General features: G+C 40.9%; 1 protein-coding gene across 1 annotated transcript in view; it reads left to right on the top strand.

Annotated features, from left to right (window-relative positions):
• The window catches only part of Ap1s3 (adaptor related protein complex 1 subunit sigma 3), a 64,641-nt gene extending 41,154 nt beyond the window's left edge, over positions 1–23,487 (top strand). Inside the window, exons 2-5 of the mRNA XM_021644483.2 lie at positions 5,559–5,737; positions 7,065–7,173; positions 16,345–16,482; positions 21,479–23,487. Of these exons, the coding sequence (XP_021500158.1) occupies positions 5,559–5,737; positions 7,065–7,173; positions 16,345–16,482; positions 21,479–21,514 (462 nt within the window). The 3' untranslated portion in view covers positions 21,515–23,487. The remainder of the gene's footprint in view (positions 1–5,558; positions 5,738–7,064; positions 7,174–16,344; positions 16,483–21,478) is intronic.
• Positions 23,488–23,880: the final 393 nt, after the last annotated feature.

The following is a 23,880-nucleotide window of genomic DNA, read 5'->3' as shown; positions in this document are numbered from 1 at the left end:
CAAAGAAATCATGAAATTTGCAGGCAAATGGATGGAACTAAAAAAGATCATCCTGAATGAGAAAATGCAGACCCAGAAAAACAGACATGATATGTAGTCACTTATAAGTAAATTTAGCCATATAGCACAAGATAACCATGCTACAACTCACAGACCCAAAGAAGATAAGTAACAAGGAGAACCCATGGGAGGATGCTTAACTCCCACTCAGAAGTAGAAATAGAATAGACAGCAGAAGTGGGTAAAGGGAGGGAGCACGGAGAGAAATGAGGGTTGGTATCAGACCAAGGGAGAGCGGGGCTGGGAAGGCAGAGGGCTTGCAGAGAGAAGAGAAACCTTGAGCAGGGACTTCTCTGTGACAAACTGGAGACCTACGACAGGGTAGGCTCCTGGGAGGATATGAGGGTTATTGTAACTGAGACTCCTAGAAATAGGGGTCATAAAGACTGATTAGACACAACTCCTAATGCAGGGAGGGGAACACTAACCCATCCACAAAAACTTTTACCCAAAATTTACCCTGCCTACAAGATGTGCCGGGACAAAAATAAAGCAGTGATTGAGGGAATGTCTAACCAATGACTGGCCCAACCTGAGCCTCACCGCATGGGGGACAGCCACCCCTGACATGATTAATGACATTCTGCTATACTTGCAGATGGGAGCCTAGCATAGCTGTCCTTGGAGTGGCCCCACCCAGCAGCTGATGGACACAGATGCAGTGACCCACAATTAAGTGTTGGGGGAGCACAGGGAGTCTTGTGGAAGAGTTGGAGGAAGGATAGAAGGATCCAGAGGGGACAGGAGCTGTACAAGAAGAGCAATAGAGCCAACTAACCAGGGCCCCGTGGGGCACCTGTGGAGACTGAAGCATCAAACAAGGACCTGGCCCCTACAGAGATGTAGTTGATGGGCAGCTTGGTCCTTATATAGGTTCCCTAGTAAGGGGAATGGGGCTGACTCTGATATAGGCCCTGCTGCCTGTTTTTCTTTTTCTTTTTTCTTTCTTTCTTTTTTTTTTTTTGTTGTTGTTGTTTTTCAAGACAGGGTTTCATTGTGCAGCCTTGGCTGTCCTGGACTTGCATTGTAGACCAGGCTGGCCTCGAAATCACAGAGATTTACCTGCCTCTGCCTCCCCCTGGGACTGCAGGCATGTGCCATCACCTGCTTTTTTATCACTTTCCCCTGGCATGCCTATCTCACTAGGCCACAGGGGAAAAGGATGCATTCAGTCCTGATGCAACTTGATTTGCTGGGGTGGATGCATGGGGGCTCCCCGCTCTGAAAAGTAGGGGAGGAAGGATAGGAGAAATAGGGAGGGAGGGTGGCACTTGTTGGAGAAGAGGCAGGGGGCTACAACCAGGGTGTAAAATGAATAAATAAAAAATAAAATAAAATAAAAGAACCTGTAAAGCTTCCAAGCACCGTTGGTGATCCATGAGTTGGCTTATCCAATAGTCATGGTGGTACCAATCTGGGGAGTCCTTTATGATTTTTCTCAGCGGTGTCTTACATCTCTAAACAGAAGAAAGATAGGATCGTGTGGGCTGGTCGTGGGCTGGTCAGGGCTGGGAATTTGCAGAGTTGCTGTAAAGGTAGATCAGACAAACATTGTTGTTTAAGTGACAAGCACTGCAGCCTGGATCATGAGAGGATCGGCCTAGCTAGCTGATTGACTAGGAGGAATAACACGTGAGCATTAATATTGTGGCTTACATCCTGAGATCCCGATAGTGCTGCTCATGGAGCAGAGCTGCTGGGGTCAGGAAGTCCCTGGCTGTCTCTTATCATGGAAGCTGCTCATGGGTCCATTTCGTGAATTGAGGTTATGAGCTTGTGACTTTGCAAACACAAAGAACTAATGCTGCTCGGAGAAGCCTTTCCCGTACATAGTAAACTAGAAGTAAGATGCCAACACTGGTTCAAAGTAATAGAACAGATGGGTTGGCACTAGTCTGCTTCGTGTTCCCCTCAAGTGTTTGATGGCACTGCATCCCTGTGTGCAGATATGTAACAAGAAAATACCCCAAACTATCCAAGCTCCAGGGTTGCCCAATGAGGTCAAATATTACTCTAGTGGACCCTGATGACAAGGAATGTTTGATTCATTTGACAATTCATCTTTGCATTTGAGAGACCATCTGTGCCCAAACTAGACTCCTCAAAATAGGGCCTATAAAGTGGCCCTTCCTGAGAAGAGAGTGAGAGTTCTGGGTGGACTCAAGGGACAACCCAGGTTAAGCATTTGGGTCAGATGTATAACAAATCCTTAATCCTGCTCTCCACACTTTATTGGATTTTATGTAGGGGGGATGTTACTAGTCTATTTTCTTTCCTCCCAGTGACATTGGTGGTGGTGGTGGTGGTGGCGGCGGTGGTGTGGTTAGATATTGCTTTCTGAAGTCAGATGAAGTTTGTTTTGGACATCTAGTCCAAGTTGACTCTACAAATGCTGAAAAAAGAAACCTTTTCATTTGTCTTTTTTTTTTCTTCTGTAGGCAAGATAATGCTAATACAAGACTGTATTTGATTAACCTCTTGAAATGAATTAGCCAAATGTGCCCTGAATGACTGCACCAATAAATTAGATAAAATTAATTGTAGGAAGCAATAAGCTTGTGAAATCACTGCAATTCATGATGTTAGCTTGTCCAACCTATGAGATTAAATCTGAGAGGGTGCCTGATTCCCCAGCACATAGCACAGACCTTGCCAGGACTGGGTCTTCTAACCATCACTTATGCATTGCAGCTATTGGGTGCACTTGAACTTGATCCATTGTTTCATTTGAGCAGGGAATATATGTAACTATTTCACATGAACTGTGTGTGTGTGTGTGTGTGTGTGTGTGTGTACTTGTTCTATTTATCCTTTCACTTTGAATTCATTACTGGGTTTTTTAAATGTTCTTTCTTTGTTCATTGTTCTAGATTATTGATACATGTTAGCATGGGCAGCTCATGCTGAGATATTTTTGCAACAAGGAAAAGGTGGAAGGGAAGCCACCACTCCAAAAGTTCCAGTCTTGTAGAGAACTCAGAACTAATCTAGGTTGACAGTAGACTTTAGTCTATGGAGAATTCCAAAGGACTGTCCAGAGTAATAATGATGAGATTGGTAAATAGATAAAAAGTAAACCCAGACTGTTTCTTATGGAAGGAAATTGCCGAGAGTAGCTTGCAGGGCTCTCTTGACTACATGATGAGTTTGCTATTACTCTTTCTCTCTGTGTGCACTGTGAAAAAATCAGGAGAAACTGTTTATGTTGAAGCAGAAGAGATTTATTTTAGATGGGAAGAAAACAATATTTATCCTAGGAAATGAGAGCAAACAGAAATCTGACTACTTGCTAGATTTTGCATTGAACAGTCTCGTCTGGTGGTAATCCCAAACTGAGCTTTGTTCTTGAGATCCTGAGTTGTGTGCTGTCTTTGAATTAATTAATTAATTAGACAGTTCAGAGCCATTCAGTTTCATACTGTTAAGATAATATTCTAGTTTGACCTCTGTCACTATGAGAAAACACTCTGACCAAGACCAATTTGCCGGAGTAAAGAGTTTATTTCGGCTTACATTTCCAGGACATAACTCATCATTAAGGGAAGTCAGAACAGGAATACATGGCAGGAACACATGGCAGGAATCATAGAAGAAAGCTGCCAGTTCATCGATTGGCTGAGCTAGCTTTCTTATTCACCTCAGGCCCACGTTTCTAGGAATGGTGCTACCCACAGTAGACTGGGGTCTCCACAGTCAATCACCCATCAAGAAAATTCCTCAGACTCGGCTATAGGCCAATCTGATTGAGGCAACCCTTCAAATGAGATTCTCTCTTTCCAGTTTTTTAAAAAAGGAAGAGGGTCTGTGCAGGGCCTTGCTATACAGTCCACGGGCCATACCAAGCTCCATTCTGAGAGACCACGTAAGACAGAAGGAGCGAATCAACTCTACAAAGTTGTCTGTCTTCCATAAGCATGCTGTGGGCACCACTTACTCACAGACAGAGAAAGACAGAGAGAAAGAAGCACATACCCACGAACTGATAACAAATAAAATTAATTACAAAAAGATGCTCCCAAATTCTGTAAGTTAGAGGGAGTTCCAAGGGAAGAGCCTGGTGTCCTTTGGCTTCAGGTATCACCACCTAGTGAGCTGTTAGGTCTGTGCCATGACATTATGAGAAATCTCTTTAACAAAAGAGCAGACTATTTGTTTTTTGTTTTGTTTTCATAGTTTTAAACTGTAGTTATTTTTGATTTGCAGCATATGTTACAAAACAATTAGCTGAAACAATGCATTTTATTTATAGTTTTAAGTTTATTTATTTGATTTGATTTGTAAGTGCTATTTTAAAGAGTAGTTATTCTCCTAAACTGTAGTTATTCTTTGTTTGCAGAGTATATTGTTCCACTCACAAATAGTTAACTGAAACAATGCATTTTATTTTAAATTTATTTTTAGATTTATTGATTTGATGTTATTTTTAAGTGTGTTTTGGTGGCATGTATGTATGTGCAACACAGGAGTGTCTCATGCCCTCAGAGTTCAGAAGAGGGCATTGGATTCCTGGAACCAGAGTTATGAATGGTTGTGAGTTACCAGCATGTGGGTACTTGGAAACAAAACCCAGGTCTTCTGCTAGGGCATCAAGTGCTCTTGATCACTGAGTCATCTCTCCAGCTCCACATTTTCTTTTATTTTTTTAATTGCTACCAAAAAACCCCAAACAAAATAAATCATGACTTTAAATCTTATCTCCTAATATGATGGGCTGAGAAAATGTGGTCTTTTGTAAACTAAAGGGAGGGCCACTTGTTAAATAAGATCTGCTCAACCTCTAAGGCAGTGAACTTAGACAGTTGTCTTTCATTTACATTTCTCAAAAATTCATGAAAATATGAAATTTCATTTTGAATACATATTAAAAAACCATTTTTTTTTTTAACAGAAGGAGGTTACTTCCTGGGGTAGCCAGCACATTACCTAAATTGTTACCATCTTACATGCTGAGGAGGCAGATGGAGCCTTCACTCTTAGGTCCTCTCATTCTTTCTTGCTCTTTTCCCTTGCTTTCTCTATGTTTTCTTTGGTTCTTTAAAAAATGTTAAAGTTTTTACTAATTTAAAAAATATATCACCTTCCCCTCCCTTCTGCTGTCTTCTCCCCATCTCTGTGTTTTCACAGTTGTGGTACGGGACGTGGAAGGCCCTAACTCTAAAGCAAACCCTTCCACCGTTCAAAACATTTTTCTTGTTTGTTTTGCTTGTCAAGGAGGCATTTGCTTCAGACAGCACCACTCCTTCTTTTGATACACTTTGTTTCTTAATGAATTTACAACCCTTGGGAGGAACTAAAAATATATTTTAGTGTTCTTCTGGAACAGAGGTAAGGTTTGTGTGTGGTGTTCCAGGTTGGGCTCCTCTGGTGGGTAAATGTAACTTATCAGATGGAATCATTCTCAGCATACATTCCTGGCTCCACCCAGCTCCAGAACACCCTGAACTGTGCAGTGACTTGGCTGACCAAACCCTGGACTTCTCTGTGCGTTTTTGTTTTAGATACATTTCATCTTGCTCTTCAGTCGACAAGGGAAATTGCGGCTGCAGAAATGGTATACCACGCTCCCTGACAAAGAGAGGAAGAAGATCACCCGGGACATCATTCAGTCTGTCCTCTCTCGTGGGCACAGGACCAGCAGCTTCATTGACTGGAAGGAGCTGAAACTGGTTTATAAAAGGTGTGAGTAACTTCATGAGAACCAAACTTTTCGTTATTGCTTTGATGTGCTCTAGTTCTGAATATTTTAGATTGCGATACTGATCTCAACACCTTCTGAAATCTTTGATCTAAGTATTTGCAACAGTGAGTGAGCTAGTGAAGAACTCCCATTGACTGAAGCAGCTTCCACGTGTTAGATGGATCCTAAATACTTAAGCTGTGTGCTGCATTTGCACGCCCGTGCTCAGTAACATTTTGTGAGCACCACTTATATTCCCAGCAGCATCTCAATGATTATAGATACAGAAGCAGATGAATGAGGTAGATTATGTTCATATTTCCAAGAAGCATATATTTTTTTAAAGCAAACAACATATATTCACCTAGTAACAAATGCTATGGGAAAATGCAAGTGACTGTAACAGAGAAATGACAACCATTTGCAATGGATTGCTCATTATACAGTTGTTCATATATTTGCAGATGGGTGAACTGAGGACACACAGTTTAAGTAATTACTTCCTAGTCACAGTAGTTGAGTGATAATCAGTAGAGTCAGGACTCAAGTCCAGATCTTTCTTCCTTTAATGCCTGTGTTTCTTTTGATACATCTGTTTGAAGTAGCAAGACCATACTAGCAAGGAATCCTCATTTATAAATGAGAATTCTGAGGCTTGAGAGGTAAAGCTAGCTTTTCAGTGAATGGATGCCTAAGTTAGGATCTGAACATAGCCATCCTGACCCCATGTCCTATAACAAACCACAGTTTCCAAAACAGAAATGTACTCACAGCACACTGGAAATGTACTCACAGAGAGTGTTCATTAAAAAACAAAACAAAACAATGGTAAAAGAGAGGTAGCATGAACGGCCTGATATTTAATGGAGCCCATCACCAGGAAGTGCTTTGGCAAAGTGGCTTCAACAGGTTCGGTAAGTGAGAGTGGGAGACCATGTGAAGCCAGATATGGGAGCGTGCGCTTCCGAGAGCACCGCTAGGGGCTTGTATAGTAAAGGAGACAATTTCAAAACTGGAGAGGAGCTTGAATGAACACCCTGATTACCATGGGCCAAAGGATACCATCTCTCTGATTGCAGCTCTTCAAGGTTAAATTCTGTTGAGAGCCTTTTGTGTGATTAACAGAGGTAATCTAACCCCTGCGACATTTTTATATATTCTGGTTTCTATTTGAGGAGTATACTACATGCCATGAGCAATGACTTTTTATCCTTGTATGGGAAGAAACTCGAGAGAGAGCATGAGGTTACACACCCACTGGGAAACCCACTTTGCTTTGTTTATTGTCTCATTCAGTTTTTCTTTTCCTTATTTTTTTCTTTTCAAGGTATGCTAGTTTATATTTTTGCTGTGCAATAGAAAATCAAGACAATGAGCTCTTGACACTAGAGATTGTACATCGTTATGTGGAGTTGCTGGACAAATACTTTGGAAATGTAAGTGTCCTTCTGGCCCTTTAGAGTCAGTATCCATCTCGGTTCTTGCTTTTGTTCATCTCTTGCATTCCTTTTCTCTCTCTCAAGTCTAAACTACCAATTGCATCGTACTAAAAATGGTGCTGGCCCACCTTGGTTCAGAATTATGGGATTCCTCCCTACCTGCATCTCTTAGTCAATGAATCACTCAAAAGATGTGGCTATATCTTTACCTTCAAATTGCAAGTACATCGAAAACCTTGTTTCAGGGAACTTGGATTTAATTGTGAATGATCTCTGTCCCTTATTCCTCATTGGCTTTGCCATTTTGTCTCAGTTTTGACATTTTGTTCCTTCTCTGGCAGTGTTTAAAGTTACAACATTATTAGTACACAAGGAACAACAACAAGAAGGTACCAACCCACACAAACAAAAGTCCCCCGTCCTTTCACTTCACATTGCTATTCCACAATCTAATTTGCATGTATTTCAATAACAGATGCAGCGATCTCTCACAGCTGCTCCCATCTTCAGAACCCATTCACTCTGTGCCAGCTTGCGGGAGTGCCCCACCTTACCACTCCAAGGAGCTCATTCAGTTACCACTGAGCCCTCCATACTGCTATGCACCATTGACTTTTCTTAAGTCTTAACCTGCTTTGCCCTTGCTGCAGCACTGAATCCTTTTTTTTGCCTTTAGATTCCCTTTTCCCCTTTTATGCCATGACGTTGCTTTCTGCTAGGTCTTAGCCTGTGTATCAGACGGCTCCACCTTAAATTTTTTCTTCTCCTTTTCTCATTTTCTGAATACTGTGCCTCTTTTTCTGCCTGTCTAGTGTCTATGGATTTTTAATTCCAGAATCTACCCCAAGTGATTCTTCTCTGTTTACCCAGTGAGGAACTTCACTGACCTTCTCATGGCCAAGTGCTATGCCCATCTTTTGCAAACCTGCTGTGTCTAGTGGCTGGAATTTTCTATTTCCCAGAATCCTCTAATACAAAGGATAGGGTTCTTTTGCCTTTCTTTGCCTATTACTAAAACCCACCTGATTCTTCAATTTAAACCTAAAACTCATCTCCTTCATTTTCCTCTCACTAGTTTGTCTTAGGGTTTCTATTGCTTCTATGAAACATCATGACCAAAAAGCAAGTTGGAAAGAAAAGGGTTTATTTGGCTTGCACTTCCATATTGCTGTTCATTATCGAAGGACAGAACTCAAACAGGGCAGGACCCTGGAGGCAGGAGCTGGTGCAGAGGCCATGGAAGGGTGCTGCTTACTGGCTTGCTCAGCCTGCTTTCATATACAACCCAGAACCACCAGGCCAGGGTGGCCCCACCATCACTAATTGAGAAAATGTCTTACAGCTGGATCTCATGGAGGCATTCCTTCAACTGGACTCTCTGTGACTCTAGCTTGTGTCAAGTTGACAGAAAACCAGCCAGTACTCTACTATAGGAGATTTACTTGGCATTTTTCTTCTAACTTCTTATTTGGCCATTTCTATCCCCCAAGCCCTTCTTTGCTTCTCTGCTTTGGCATCTTTGCCTTTTTTTTTTTTTTAAATAAAGCATAGAACTAGGTGGGGCATTACTTCTCATCACTTTCTGTCATCCGTCACCAAAAACCTTCACCCCTCCTAGGCTATAATGTAAGCTTTCAAAACAGTGGTGACAAGCCACGTCTCCACCCTCGCTGTGTTCTTTCCGCTGTGCACCTGTCCTTCTCCTCATTTCCAGGTTACAGCTTAGAGCATCTCACCTGGCGCAAAAAGCTACTTGAATGCACAAATGTATGTTCCCTGAGGTAGTGACGGTTGACTCCCACCCACACCCCACCCACTCACAAATACCTCTGGGCCATAGGTCAGCAAATGCTGTAGAGACACTAATAAGATGCCCCGTTGCAGGTAGAAAACCATCAGATCTGAAGAAGGTTCCTTCAGCTGTGTTCTCCCCTCACTGCCTTGGGGTCAATAGAAGTTTATTGAATGATGTTGGGAGGATTTGCTTCCAGAAGAATTCTTAACATTCTTTCTCAGAAACTGAACAGGCTACATTTTCATCATTGGTTAGGTCTTACCTGCCTTCTTTTTTTTTTTTTTTTTCCTCCAGTTTTTTTCTAAGACAGGGTTTCTGGGATTCTCTGTGTAGCTCTGGCTGTCTTGAAACTTTGTAGACCTGACTGACCTTGAACTAAGAGATCCACGTGCCTTTGTCTCCCAAGAGAGCTGGGATCAAAGGCATGCGGCTTTGAAACAGGCTTCAAAATGACAAGTATTGGATGGTTTTCTAAATGAATTTTCTCCCCTCTTTCCCTCTTCTTTCCCTTGAAAATGATGTTATAACAGCTTACATGTTGCTTGGGAGATTTCAATTATTGTCAATATTCAGGAATAATAAGAAAATGACACCATGTTCTTTCTTCTCCTGCCTCTCCAAGTTTATTTTTCTCAAATAAACTTGTACATATATAGTAGCATGTTTTCAAACACGGAAGTATTTTTTTAACTTCATGCTTTCTTTTATTCTAATGAATTCTGAAATTTTTGGTGCTTTCCTTTGAAATGAGCTGCAGATGGGGGTCTTTTGTAAAGGGCCTGGAGGAGTTTCTTGAAGTCTGAACTTTCCTGTAACCTGCTCTCTCTTTCTCGTTTTTTTTTTGAACTCTGGTTTGACCTGTTCTGTTTCTGTAGATTAAACTAACTGTGATCATGTGACTTCAGGCTGAATTCTGATCTCTCTGTGCTTAACTGACATTCAACCAGATATTTCGGAGCACATCATTTCTTGAGAGAATTTGAATGACCTCTCCAGCAGTATCTAGGCCCAAGGTAAATCATAGAGAGGATCAGAATAACTTCCTTTCTAGCAGTGATTCTCTGTCCAATTCTAGTACACCTTTAGCTCTATCTTTGTCATGAATCAAAAATTTAATTCATTAAAACATTCAGTGAATCTTTCATTATGCTAAGAGCTCTTCAGGGCTCCATGCCCAATAGGTGTTCAATTCTTATTAATTATCAGTGTTGGCCAAAGGCTTCTAGGACTGATCCTCCTTGACATCATCTCAGGAATAGGATATTTCTCTTTGGATTTATTTTCCTCTTATACTAATACCAAAGATATCTTTGAATTCTGCCCTTATATTATGTAAGGGGAAACTTATATCTTGAAAACACTGTATTTTGAAGACAGATAAATCAAAATCTCTGGTCACTAATTTGAGTGATGTATTTTATAGTGCTTTTCAATTTTAAGGAGATTATCAAGGATTGGCTAGTTAATCTTTCAATCTTCAGTAAGTAGCATCAACCCCAATTTACAGATGCTAAGAAGAAGTGCCTCAGGGTCTCCCAGTAGATAAGGGATTTAGACACCTGCCACATTTCCATTCTGCATTGCAGCATGGATTTTGATTGATGTATTCTGAGTGCGTAGATACTGCTGTCCCTGGAAGCTTTTGAATTGACCTAGGGTGTTTTTCTGTTGTAAGAGAAGGGGCACTAAGTGTGTTGATCCTGATGTCTGCTCACTTAGCAACCAGACCCAAGATTTCAGATCTTCACCCATCTCCATTTTACGGATGAGAATATGACACTAAGATGTTGATAAAAACGTTGGCTTTGCTAAATTCATGAGCTATTGTGAGGGTAAAGACAATGGATAGAGAAAGTATGTAAACTATTGCCTGCTATTAATATGTTGCACTGCAATTGTTTTTCATATATAGCTCTGCAGCATTTCTTATTGTCTGAAGCATTTCCTTTGTGTAACTAGAAACTTCTTGTATCTACTTAAAAACAGCGTTCAAGGACACATGCTTCTTAGACTCCACCCAAGAGGATTTAGTTGACGAACTGTCAGGAACAGTATCAGAGTAGAATGTGTTCTGTAAGAGAAGAGCTTCAAGCCAAACTACAGTGAAACAAACAAACAAACAACAACAAAAAAAAGGAAGTGGAAGATAAAGTGAAATTTTTTTTTTTTGTAAGTGGTATGCTGGAATCTACTTACATGGGGGGAAATGTCACAGAAAAGTTTTCTTTTAGCATAGTCTGTGAAGGAGGATGTGATGTATATAACGCAAAGGGTCACTGAGCATCAAAGGCACAATTCTTATATACTAGGTTCTCTTTCTATCTCTCTCTATAAATATACATATATACACACACAAACACATGTGTGTGTTTATAACACAGTACTGTATGTACTTGTATACAGAGCCTTGAGGTGGAATTTAGCAGTATTGAAGTAATAGGTGAAAGAACTTGAAGTTTGCAGGTCATCTCCTCTTCTTATGCTTAGATGGAGTCCGGCTGTAGAGTAGCATTCTGGAGTTGATGTATATAAAGTACTTGCTCACTCACTCACTTTTCTGTGATTGTGTGTGTTGTGTGTATGCAACTCTGCATGCCTCCTTACCTTATTCTCTGAAAGTAGAGGCAGTGAATGGATCGTCCCATTTCTGTTGAAGAAGCCTTTGGGTGTGGGGACTGGTGGCTGTGCTCTGAGTGGACCCTGGGGAGTTCCTAGTGAATTTGTAGGAATGTTTGTCAGGACTTCCCAGCAGGACTCTACTGAGGTTCTTAGTGAGGCTCTTATCTGTCTTGGATTTCTAGTCTATACCTGCCTTAAACACCGAGGCTTCTCTGCTGTTGCTACTGTAACTCCTGATTTCTGCTTCTCCTGAGCACTGGTAACTGATTTCTTCTGGTACTTTCTTTCTTGTACGTGTGTGTCTAATTTACTGTAATTTCTTTCTGTTTAGTTTTATTGTTCAAAATTATTTTTTAAAATGTATTTTCATACCCTTCTAAACATATAATCTTTTAATCTTAAACAAATGGATGGCAGTATGCATATTTTCTGTAGCTTATTATTCTCCTTACAAGCCTGTTAGAAAAAGATTTTTCTATATCTTTCCATGTAAAAAACTACCTTATTCTTTCCAAACTATACATAGGTACATACAGTACTTATGCTATTGTAGAAATGTGCATACATTATTTAAATGGTTCCCCATAAGAGGACTTTGAATTGTTCCTAATTATTCTTATAAACGAGGCCCTGATAATCATTGATGCTTATGTTTTATTTGACATTGATTTAGTATATGGTGGGCTAAGCCTTTTATGGTACTATTGGGTCTAGGAATTTAAAAAATTATTTATTTTGGGGTAATTATTATTAGTATTTATTATTAGCTATGTGTATGTGCATGGTGTGTGTGTGTGTGTCTGTATGGGTGTCTGTGATGTATTTGTATGAATACCAGTACATGCAAGGTACATTGTACATGTGGAAGTCAGAGGACAACTTTGGAGTTCCTTTTATGTTTACATGGGCTCTGGGCATGGAACTAAGGTTGTCATTGTTGTGTGGTATCTACGAGAGATTTAAGCCAATAGAAAGTCTTTATTAGATGGCCAGCAACTTCACTGGGTGTTCGGGATTCCAGTGTAGCACCAAGCCTTTCTCAGGGCAAGCTTCTAAGCACAAATACTATATTCTGGGTTGACATACTTCAGTTAAGAAGAACAGTTAGCCAGAAGTGGAACTACCGCAGCCAAAAGGCAACATTTTCCCAGAATTATGGACTGTGATGGCCTGGGTCATTGTTTTCATTTTGGTAGATGGTGCTGTCTACGTGCTGAGTTTTATTGCCTGAATGGTACTTCCATCATGGATGGAGTTAGTGTGCAAATGTCTGGGGCCCCGTTATAGTCAGGCATCTACAGCAAGTACCTTTACCAACCTATCCATCCTAGCAGATGTGGGTGCAAGCATTTTTGCATTTAAAACTGTCAGACACTACAGTTTGATCAGCTAACCAAAAATGGCATATAAGATTTATAAATTCCACTGACAGTAAATATATGTACTTATTCATACCATCACTAGCAATGGATATTTTCACTGAATTTTCTGATGAATATGGATTCAGTTTGCCTGTCTCTTGATTCCTTGAAGTTATGTTTATTATTAGACACGTATTACCATCCCTTGCTTTGTCTGTGAATTATTTATTGTTTTGTTGTGGTTTTTGTTTGTCGGTTTTGGTTTTTGAACTCTTGCTGTCCTAGAACTCACTGTGTAAAACAGGCTGGCCTTGAACTTACAGAGATCCACCTGCCTGAGCCTTCTGATTCCTGGGATTTAAGGTGTGTGCCACCACGCCTGGTTTTATTGTTTGTTTTTACATTATGTTTATCTTAGGTAGGCATTTGCAAAAATTCTTTCCACACTCAGAACTTTATATGCTTTTGTCAGTAGGAGAATAAAAGAAAGGGATCTGAAGGACTGGTTCAATTCTTGCTGGCATGTGCCAGGGTAAGGGCATGAAAAAAAAATGGTGAGCTGGTAGCTTTTGTGACTGTGGCATAGGAAAGCAGAGAGGGAGGGCTTGGCTGAAGGTGAGATCCTCTATTTCATATGGGAGACTCTATCTTGAAACTTAGACCTAGACCTCATACAAGGAAGAACGAGAGCAGCATTTTAGCAAAGTGTGACTAACTATGATCTTGAATGGACAAAGAGATTACCTGAAAGATCATTGCTGTAAAGCCAGTGGGAGGGGTTGCATGCCAGAGCAGCTATGAAGTGGAAGGTTGGGGAGATAGGGCTTTATTTAGACAGTAGAATCAATAGAGTCAGTGACTAAGGCAACACATCAGGATCAATGGAAGAAGAGGCGTCTTAGTTAGGGTTACTATGGCAGTGATGAAACACTATGACGAAAGAAGATTGGGGAGGAAAGGGCTTATTAGGCTTATGCTTCCACATTACAGTTAGTCATCAAAGGAAGTCAGGACAGGAACTCAAGCAGGACAGGGACCTGGAAATAGCAACTGATGCAGAGGCCATGGAGGAGTGCTGCTTACTGGCTTGCTCCTCATAGCGTGCTCAGCCTGCTTTCTCATACAACCCAGGACCACCAGCCCAGGGATGGCACCACCCGCAATGGACTGGGCCCTCCCCCATTAATTACTAATTAATAAATTCCTCTACAGTCTTGCCTACAGCCCAGTCTTAAGGAGGCATTTCTCAGTTGAGTATCCCTCCTCTCTGATGACCCTAGCTTTTGTCAAGTTGATGTAAAACTAGCTAGTACAAGAAGTGTGATTGGTGGGGGTGGATAAGAGAGCTCTTGCATGAATTAGATGAAATAGTAAGAAAGAAGCTACTAGGCAAAATTAGGGAGTAAAGGAAGAAAGCGTATGCTCGAGATCAGTTTGGGACTCAGTGATGTGGAATGAAGAATGCCCAAGTAGACAAGTGCAGTCAACAGATGAAAACACTGGGCCAATGCACAGTGGTGTTGTATTTGTGGCACCATTTGCTGGCTAGGGCAGCTATTGAGTGGAGGGACATGAAGTGATCTATTTGGATGTTAGAATCAATAGGAATTGGCAACCAAATCAAGAGGGCAGAACCAATGGACCGGGAGGAATGAGAGAAGGGAGCTCTCACTGTGAGACCCAGCGAGGTTTTCTAGGAGGCGATGTCACTGTGAGACCCAGCGAGGTTTTCTAGGAGGCGATGTGTATTACAAAGAGAAGGAGCTGTGCAAAAGCACGCCAGGATTTCAGAAGATGGCTGAGCAGCATGAGAGCCGTATGTGGTGTGGTGGGCACATTAGCTGCTCTGCAAATCGATATGTCCCAAACACTCCCTAAGTACTTCTTCAAAAATGTATTTTTAAAAATCACACATATTGTTTTATTTTGGTGGAAGATTGCATGTTTGCTAGGCCATGGATGTAAAGGTCAGAGGACAAATTGTGGGACTAGGTGCTCTCCTTCCTCCATGTGGGTCTCCAAACTCAAGTTCCAGGGCTTGGCAGCAAGCACTTTTCCCCCTTGAGCTGTCTTGCATCATCTAGCAGTACTTTCCAATCAGTTACAAGGTAATAGGGAGGAGTAAAACAAAATCACCCAGAACGTCTGAAAAGGAATTAACAGTCAGAAAAGGGCCACAGGCACTAAATGCCAAGCTCTAGGGAGCAAGGAAGAGATCTTGTCAATCAAGAAACAGATTGGCAAGAGTATCTGGTCCTACTAAGGTGGGTGCAAGGGAGGATGGGGGCACTTTTGGCTAGATGGTTTAAAGAGAGCAGCTTTACTTGGGCAGGTAGGGTGTGGCTGCAAAAGGGTGCAATTTTCAGTAAGTTTTGGAGCAGGCAGAACAGTGTGGTGGTATTCTCTGGGTGAAGCATCTGGAGTATGGGGATAGCTTTGCCTCTGGCTTCACTTGCACACTGAGACCTGTCAGTGTCTCTGTTGGCTTTGATCCTGGTTAGTGTGCAGCTCTGCTTACTAGAAGCTTCATGTGGGAAGTATCATGTGGGAGTCTGGGTTTTGAACCTACTGACCCAGAAGTCCAGGAGCAGGACCTTTTAGGAAGAGTTTTTAGGAGCCTTAACAGGTGAGTTTGATATATTTAAAAATTGGCAGCTCACTAGCCTAACAGCCAAGATCTTTAGACCCAAGTGCAGGAGAACTGAGGCTCTGGCCTTGTACTTAAAAAGCAGCAGGGACCAGTGTCTGCCACTGTCTGTGAACACAGGAACCTAGAAGCCTCACTCCCCCACTGAGTTTCGTATTTTCTGTTACATTAGTTACTCTCCTGTTGCTGTGATGAAATAGTATGACCCGAAGTAATTTGATTTTGGCTTATGGTTCCGGAGGAGAAGTACACAATAGCAGGGGAGATGTGCTAGCAGGTAACAGGGGCAAGAAAAGGAGAGATCAGATCTCAGCCACACACAGGAAGCAGAGATACGGAGTGTGTGAACTGGAAGAGGGATGGGGCTATAAACCCTCCAAGCCTGCCACAACCGACCTGCTTCCTTTAGCAGTTCTGTACTCCCCTAACCCCAAGGTTGTATACAGTCCCCAAATGCCACCAGCTGGTGACCAAATACTCAAATGGTTGAGACCATGGGGGTGGGGGTGGGGGGATATTTCTTATTCAAACTACCATAAACTTTATTAACTAAAGACATGCTCTACTTTAATTAAAGGTCTGGGGTTCTCTCCTCCCATCTTTCTGTCCTTAAAATGCCACAAGGTGTTTTATGTTGGGATATCCCATGAATGGCAAAGTTGGAAAAGCTGGAGACTGTGGTGGATGCCTTCATGACCCTACTGCAAATTTATCACAAGGTTTATTTTTAATTTTCTCCTTACCAGGTCTGTGAGCTGGATATCATCTTTAATTTTGAAAAGGCATATTTTATCCTTGATGAGTTCATCATAGGTGGGGAAATCCAGGAGACATCCAAGAAGACAGCAGTCAAGGCCATTGAGGACTCTGATATGTTACAGGAGGTCAGTGCGGTTTTCTGTGCGTGGGGAGTGGTCCTAGTATGTATTATTGCACTCTGGGGACTGCGCCCCACACGTTCCGGGCATAGCTTCTGCATCAAATAATTCACATGTATTAGCTTACTTCATTCATTCAGCAGTTCTAACTAGGTGTGAGCCTGTTTGATAGTGAGTGAATAGAGCTTCAGTCGAGGTGAAATGTCCTGCTCGTTTTCGTAGTTAGTAAATATGAAGCCGAGCTTTGGACCCTTGAAATTTGGTCCTGAGTCTTCATATGTCCTGTTTGGCTGAGCTGCAGGGTCTGAAAATATCTTACCCTCTGAAATGGATGAAATTCTTGCCGCTATTCTTTGCAAATTTAATTTTATGAGATGTATAAAAAGACTTTCATTAAAACATCTGCTCTGCCCTGGGAAGGAAGAACAGCAGTACGTGGTTATTTCATTTGCTGGGAATATTAGAGCTGTGTTATGGAAGAGGGCATTTGTCATTTTAATTGAAATTTCCTACCTCTCTTGGGGAGGCCTTAGGTCTGTGTGCTCTTGTTTGCATGAATACATGGGGAGCGCTGGCGGCCGGATGGCAGGGGTATAAATGGCTCCTGAAACCTGTGCTTGGCATTCCTCCTGGCTCTGATTGCTTCATAAAATACCCTGGGAATTTTTTTTGTTTTGTTTTGTTTTAAAGAAACATCCCAGGTTTGAATCAGACCTAAGAGGGGAATGTAATCTGCATTAGCCCCTACAAGGCCGCTGAAAAGGAGCACCACTGTATTCCACTGACCCTTGCCTTCTAAAATGAGGTAGCTCAGACCAGTCCTAGAGCAAGCATGTTTTCGGGTGCCTAAATCCCATCCCAGGTCCCCACCCCATGTCAGTGGCTCTTCCTTCCTTCTATCTCTTTCCCCCTGTTGTCTCCTCCATTCTTCTGTTTTTGTTTTGTTTTGTTTTTTGTTTTCTTTGTTTGTTTTAGACAGAGTTTCACTATATAACCCAGGTTGGCTTTAAACTCCGAATGATCCTCCTGCCTCTACTTCCCAAATGCTGAGATGACAGGCTTGTACCACACCTGGCCTCAGTGGGTCTTTCCATCTTCCTGTTTTCATAACAGCAGGTCAAGAGTCAAGAGGATTTCAAGAATTATAAAGTACCTTTTTAAAATTGGTGCTAAAGCCATTCTTCCTGCTATTTGGAAATAAGAGACGGGTTAAGTTAATAAGACATTAGGCATGATTTCCCAGCAACTGTCTTGGCAGTACTATGAGCTGATTACTTACGTCTGCCCATAGAGGGACCCCATTCTCAGGTGAGTGGAAATGAAGAAAGATAAGGGTGGGTTCCCATAAGCAGCTCTGTGCCTGTCAGGCCAGTGCATTCACTGTTAGAGGTGCTGACTCCTCAGAGAAACGCATTACATGTCTCTCAGCCTACTTGATGCCAAATGCCACAAGAAGGAGATTTTATGAGGTACTGAAAAAATAAATCAATGGTTTGGAAATTCCACAAAATATGTGGGGGTAGAGACGTAGGGAGTAGGAAGTGGGAGTTATTCCTGAGACTCTTCTCTTGACCTTTAAGATGGAAGCTCCTTATAGAAGAGGCAAATTTTCCACAGGGTCTTTGGCACATCAGTAATTAAAGCTTTCTTAATTGAAGCAAAGGCACACCTGGGTTATTTCAAAGTCCCTCCCCTTCCCAACCCCCAGCTGCAGGAAGCAGGATTTGAAACAGCTTTCAGTGAATCTGTGTTTCTAGTTTCATTTAAATCTTGGGAGCAGGCATTTCAGGAAGTGAGCCCTTTCACAATAAGGCACTAATGTGTTGGCTCTTGTCCCTGGTGACTGAGTGGACGGTGTGAATGGGTTTCATCAGAGACCCTGTGTTAAATAAACCCTGTTCCCCAATGAGCAGGCAAGGTTGTGGCTGTCTTTAAATGGCACTTCTTTAATGAAAGCCGGACAAATGAAAGAGTGTTGCTAGTGTCCTCATGGGCTGTGGTACCCCTTCAGTGATATTGAACATTTGTGGGGGCTTGTTGAGAAGTTGACTTTGCATGTCTGGTCTCCTTCAGAAGTTTCAGAATGTGAAGGAGAAAATGTTAAGATTGCAAGAGGAGAAGGATTGCCCCTTTATCCTGTCCTTCAGGAACAAGTATGTTCTAAGTATATATCTGTAGTTAGTAGAGGCATAGGAAGGCCTTTATGACATTGTATTCCCTTTAGAAGAGTGTTTTTCAATCTCCTAATGCTGTGACCCTTTAATACAGTTCCTCATGTTGTGGTGATCCTCAACCATAAAATTATTTTGTTGCTACTTCATAAGTGTAATTTTGCTACTATTAGGAATTATAATGTAAATATCTGATATGCAGGATCTCTGATATGTGACCCCCAAATGGGTTGTGACCTACAGTTGAGAACCACTGCTTTAGAACAACTAAAAATCCTGAAGTAGCTCTTAGGACTTCCCCCTAAAATACACCTACTAAAGGTTGCTCGGGGCAGGGGAGGGAAGCAAACATTATTTTCGAATATTTAGTAAGAAGAATCATAGTGTCAAAGCTCCAGGTGCTCAAAGCTTAATCTGAGTGTATTCAGGTTAGATGTTGATAATCCAGAAAGTCTAATTGGCTGGGGATGACTTCTATGGGAAGGAGTGAGAGCATTGTGGGTGTTGTGATAAAGTTAAAGCAATGTGACTGGAGTAGAGATTGTAATTCTTAAGATTACCAGATGGGGGCAGCCATTATTGGATGATCACCACAGACAATGGCTTGTTAAGGAAAGTCCAAAGGAGTTCAAGCAGGAGGCCATCTAACGCATCTGTGGAGGCATGAGCAACTGGTTGTTGGGCCCCAACACCTTCAACCTTCGGAGCATAAACCAAACCCACGATGCAGTAGAAAGGGACTGTGTATGAGGTGCAGAATCATACCACCATGGTGTGAGAGTATCCAAAATGGGTCCCAAACTACGATTCTAGCCCGACTCTCGTAAAGGCAAGAGAAGACAAAGATTTGTCTTAAATGTGACCTAAAACCATGCCATTTTTAAGTGGGTTCCAACCCTTTTTAGTGGCAAGCTCAAGAAAAGAACAAATTCTTTCATCACTTCTTCACACTCCTGGAGTGATAGCAGGACTCAGACATGGTAGGTAGGGCAGAGTTCAGCCCCTGAGTCATCTCCTATTAATGCAGGGCAGATACCCAGAGCTGGTAGACCCTAGAGGCTGTGAGGTGAACACTTTATGACTTTTGACCGTCTCATGCTTCTTCAAAGCTGTAGAAAGGGCAGGACAATGTGTCCATATGGTCAATTCATCTTAGATTTGCAAAAGTAACACGTTTTAAATGCAAAGACTATATAGCCGTAGCACATGTAAGGTAAGAGTATCAAACAAATAGAACATGCTATTCTATATTTTGTTTTGTCTTCTTTTTAGTATTAATGGTACACTGTTAGACTTAATTTGTTTTGGATCTTTTTAAAATGAGGATAAACTCTACAAAACTCCGATAAGCTGCCAGTGTTGACACCTCAGTCAAGTTAAAAGATAAGGATGGAATATTTAAGAGGAGATTCAGGGCGGATGTCTTGGGGTATAGGTCTCTCGGTGCTCAGTTAGGAGGCTGAACAAGATTTGGAGAAAGTATACACGCCTAAGCACACGTAACTCCATCAGCGACACAGTGAAATTCTAAAGAGACCGAGGAAACAGTTTAGAAGCCCTGATTTCTGCTCCTCCTTCTAAGGCTGCCACCCTTTAATACAGCTCCTCATGTTGTGGTGACCCGCCAACCATAAAATTATTTCGTTGCTGCTTCACAGCTGTAATTTTGGTTCAACTGTATTGTAAATACCTGATAGGCAAGATATTTGGCAATTTGATCCCTGTGGAGGTCATGGCCCACAAGTTGCGCTACTCTAGAACAATCTTGTTGGCCAGTAGCCTTTGGCCTATGCTGTCAGCCTTTCCTGGGATGTTCAAAGTGGCATACATGTTGGAGTAGATACTTAAATGTTGATTGCTAAGCAACTTGTCAGTGACACACAGTGACGTAAGGTATTGTCTAAGGATAACTTGATGCTCCCCTCCCCCATGAGCTCTCTTATTTATGGGCCATGCCTTTTTCACAAATATATACCTGTTCAGTACGAGGAGGTTTGCAACACTACCATAGAATTCTACTTCTTACCACGAGTTGTGGACTCAAACCCAAACACTTAGGGAAATAAAATGAATGCAGAAAACTAACTGTGGGGCTTGTTAGCAAACTGGGTAAGTAAAGAGGGTCTGGAAGGTTTGGAGAAACGCTCTTCCAAAAGGCATGGCTGAAATCTTCCAGAATTACAAGACGTTTATCCCTTCTGACTGGGCTGTAGGTTTAATGAAGAGGTTTTGCACAGTACAGGAAATGACACGTATGTTACATGTGTGTATTTACTTGGGCTCCTCTAGCAAACACATGCCTGCATGTGGCCTTCATAACCATTTTAGACACATGAGCCTTACATCAACGGTGGTGTCTGCACAGTTGTTGAATTAACATCTTTCTTCTCTCTCTTATTCTCTTCTCTCTCTTATGTATGTATGCATGTATGTATGTATATATTTTTGTGTGGGGGAGGATTGAGACAGTGCTTCTCTGTGTAGCCTTGGCTGTCCTGGACTAGCTTTGTAAACCAGGCTGGCCTCAAACTCACAGAGATGGGCCTGCCTCTACCTCCCAGAGCTCTGGGATTACCATTTTTCTTCTCAAACATCCACTTCCTCATCAAGCTTAGCCTCTTCTGTTGAAAGTGATATATTTACAGCCATGTGGACATGTAGATAAAGGATATTCAAACTTGCAGTCACCTCCAGTGGAATGTAAAGGTTTACATCTGTATATACTTTTTGAAATTTGTTTTCAATATTGCAAAGAAAAAAAAAACAAATCATAGTCGGCTGAAGCACATTGCTTACAGGGAATATTGCTCTAAGTCATTGTTCTCTTTCAGACAATGGAAGAATACATGAACAAACCCACATTTTAAGTGTACAGTCTGCTTGAAGATTCTGAGTGCTTCGTGTTGTGACCCTACAGACAAGCAACTCCTTGCGTCCAGGCGCCACAAGTCCTGCGGCACCACGCCAATGATAACTTAAAGGGATTCTGTGTTAGCTAGCAAAACTTAAGGTTGTTAGCGTAATGTATTTGTGGTTGCTACACGTCTGTATTGTACTGGGTATCGCTACTCATCGTGGCTCTAGTTGTTTCAAACAATTGCTGCAGACTGAATAGTTGCTTACAGTGTTTTAAGTCCTTGTGGTATTTTTAAGGTAATTTCAAATATTAGTTGCAATATAGTGATTTTTTGTTGCCATTTGATCTTCTACCTGTAGACCAAAAACTGCTTTGTGATAACACCCAGTTTTGAATGTAAAGTATATTTTATATAACGAATGCCTTTCCTAAATGTTTTAAAGTGTACATAAATTCAAGTTGATGTTAATAGTTCAGATTTCATACATGATGCTAGACATTTTTTAATATTTTTCAACAGTACTATAATTTCAGGTCAGATACAATGTATATGACTTTAATGTCTTGAATTCAACTTTTTTTTTTTTCGGAATCGGGATAGACTTCATAAATGACTTAAATGTCTTAGAAGGTGCTAGATTGAAGTTTTAACTTTACTTTCAATTGAATATAAGGGACATTTCAATAATGCTATGTTTTCTACAAACTGTGTATTTATTAAGGTTTCAAGAGATCTGAAGATGACATGTTACAGCATCTCCTGTTCTTACCAAAATGCTGAGAGGAAGAGCTATAGCAATATTTATATAGCAATAATTGTGATCTCTACTACTATTTTACATCTCGTGCTCCAGTTATTCCTTGTGATTCTTTTTACGGATATTTTATTTTCAAATATCTCACACCTTGTGAAAAATGTTAAAATATTTTTAATGTAAGCTGAATGTACCAGGCTTCCTTATGGCATGAATTTCTGTACCCTTCATAAGAGGGGACTCTATCCCTTTTTTTTTTCCGCCTTTTTCTCAGGAAAATATCTTCTGCTGACTATTATTGTGACCATGTCACCTTCATGCTTCCAAAACAAAAGTTCTGCATAGCCAGGGACTGTGGGTACTGAGACAGGAAGTAGGAAGTCGCTTATAGCATTTGTTCTTGGCGTCACTGTCTAGAGTTTTGAATCTTCATTCTCAGCGTCAGTATCAAGGTCTGGGGTCGCTCCCATCAGAGTGCTTAGGACTCTTGTATTTTCTTGTGACAAGAGTGTGCTTGATTTTCTATTCTGTGGGAGATCTCACACAGCTGACTCTTAGAGAATGTCATTGTTTGTTATCTTTGGTTCATCTGATCAGGCTTCTTTAAGGGAAGGTGTCAAGACCAGAGCAGATCAGACAGACAAACTGACCCATTCCTTAATATAACTATTTACTTAAAGGCAGCAATTCAGTTTGTATATGAGGCAATAACTGGGCTTCTAATAGCTGACGTATCTTCAAGTTAATGATATCATTATGGTGGCAGGTTGACGTTTGTCTTTTCGCTTTATTTCGTAGTCTTCAGTTTTGTGGATTAACTTTTTTTAAAAATGATTAAAAAATTTTGTTTTTTCAAATATTTTTGTAAAAGTGAACTTTCTGTAACTTCAAAGGTTTTTCAGTTTCTTTTTTTTTGTGGATAAAGGTATTTTTTGAGCCTCATTAAATGTACTGTTTATATTCTGTATAATTCTATATTTTACACTATTTGGCTTTCACACATTCTTCCTGTCAGTTTACTCATAGAATGTGATCATATTTATGTGACACACTGGAATAAATTCAAGGGATTTGGGGACCAGCTTACATGAGCTTTAGTGAAAAATCAGTACATATATTTTCTTTATTATTATAAGATTCTAAGGAAGGTACCAAGTAAAAGAAAAAAATAATACTGAAATGTATATAAAACTTCCAAATAAAAAGTTAAAAATGTATTAATGATGAACTTGTGTGTACTTTCATGACTTCATATGTAATATATATTTTTAAATAATCTTTTTATTCTCGCAATTCCAACATTAGTTTCTGGTAAAATCCCTTTAGGATTTCTTGCTACTTGCCAATGAGGAGAAACTCCGGTCGAGCATTCCTTCATAGTGTGACAACAGAATTTCTTTGCTGGATGTTGAGAAAGCAATCAGTCTTTCATTACTTTCATAAACAAATGTAAAGACTTTTTTTTTGTGATAAAGTAAGTGAATTTTCACATCCCGGATCTCTTAAAATACTAGTAAGGCTTTCAGCAAATCTACCATGCTTCAAAACTTGATAATTCTTCCAACATGCTTAATATCAAACCTATAAAATATCAAATGTATAAAATATCATTAGTAGCTAC

The sequence above is a fragment of the Meriones unguiculatus genome, chromosome 15, assembly GCF_030254825.1.
Source record: "Meriones unguiculatus strain TT.TT164.6M chromosome 15, Bangor_MerUng_6.1, whole genome shotgun sequence".
Taxonomy (NCBI): Eukaryota; Metazoa; Chordata; class Mammalia; order Rodentia; family Muridae; genus Meriones; species Meriones unguiculatus.
This window is presented reverse-complemented; position numbering and strand designations above follow the sequence as displayed.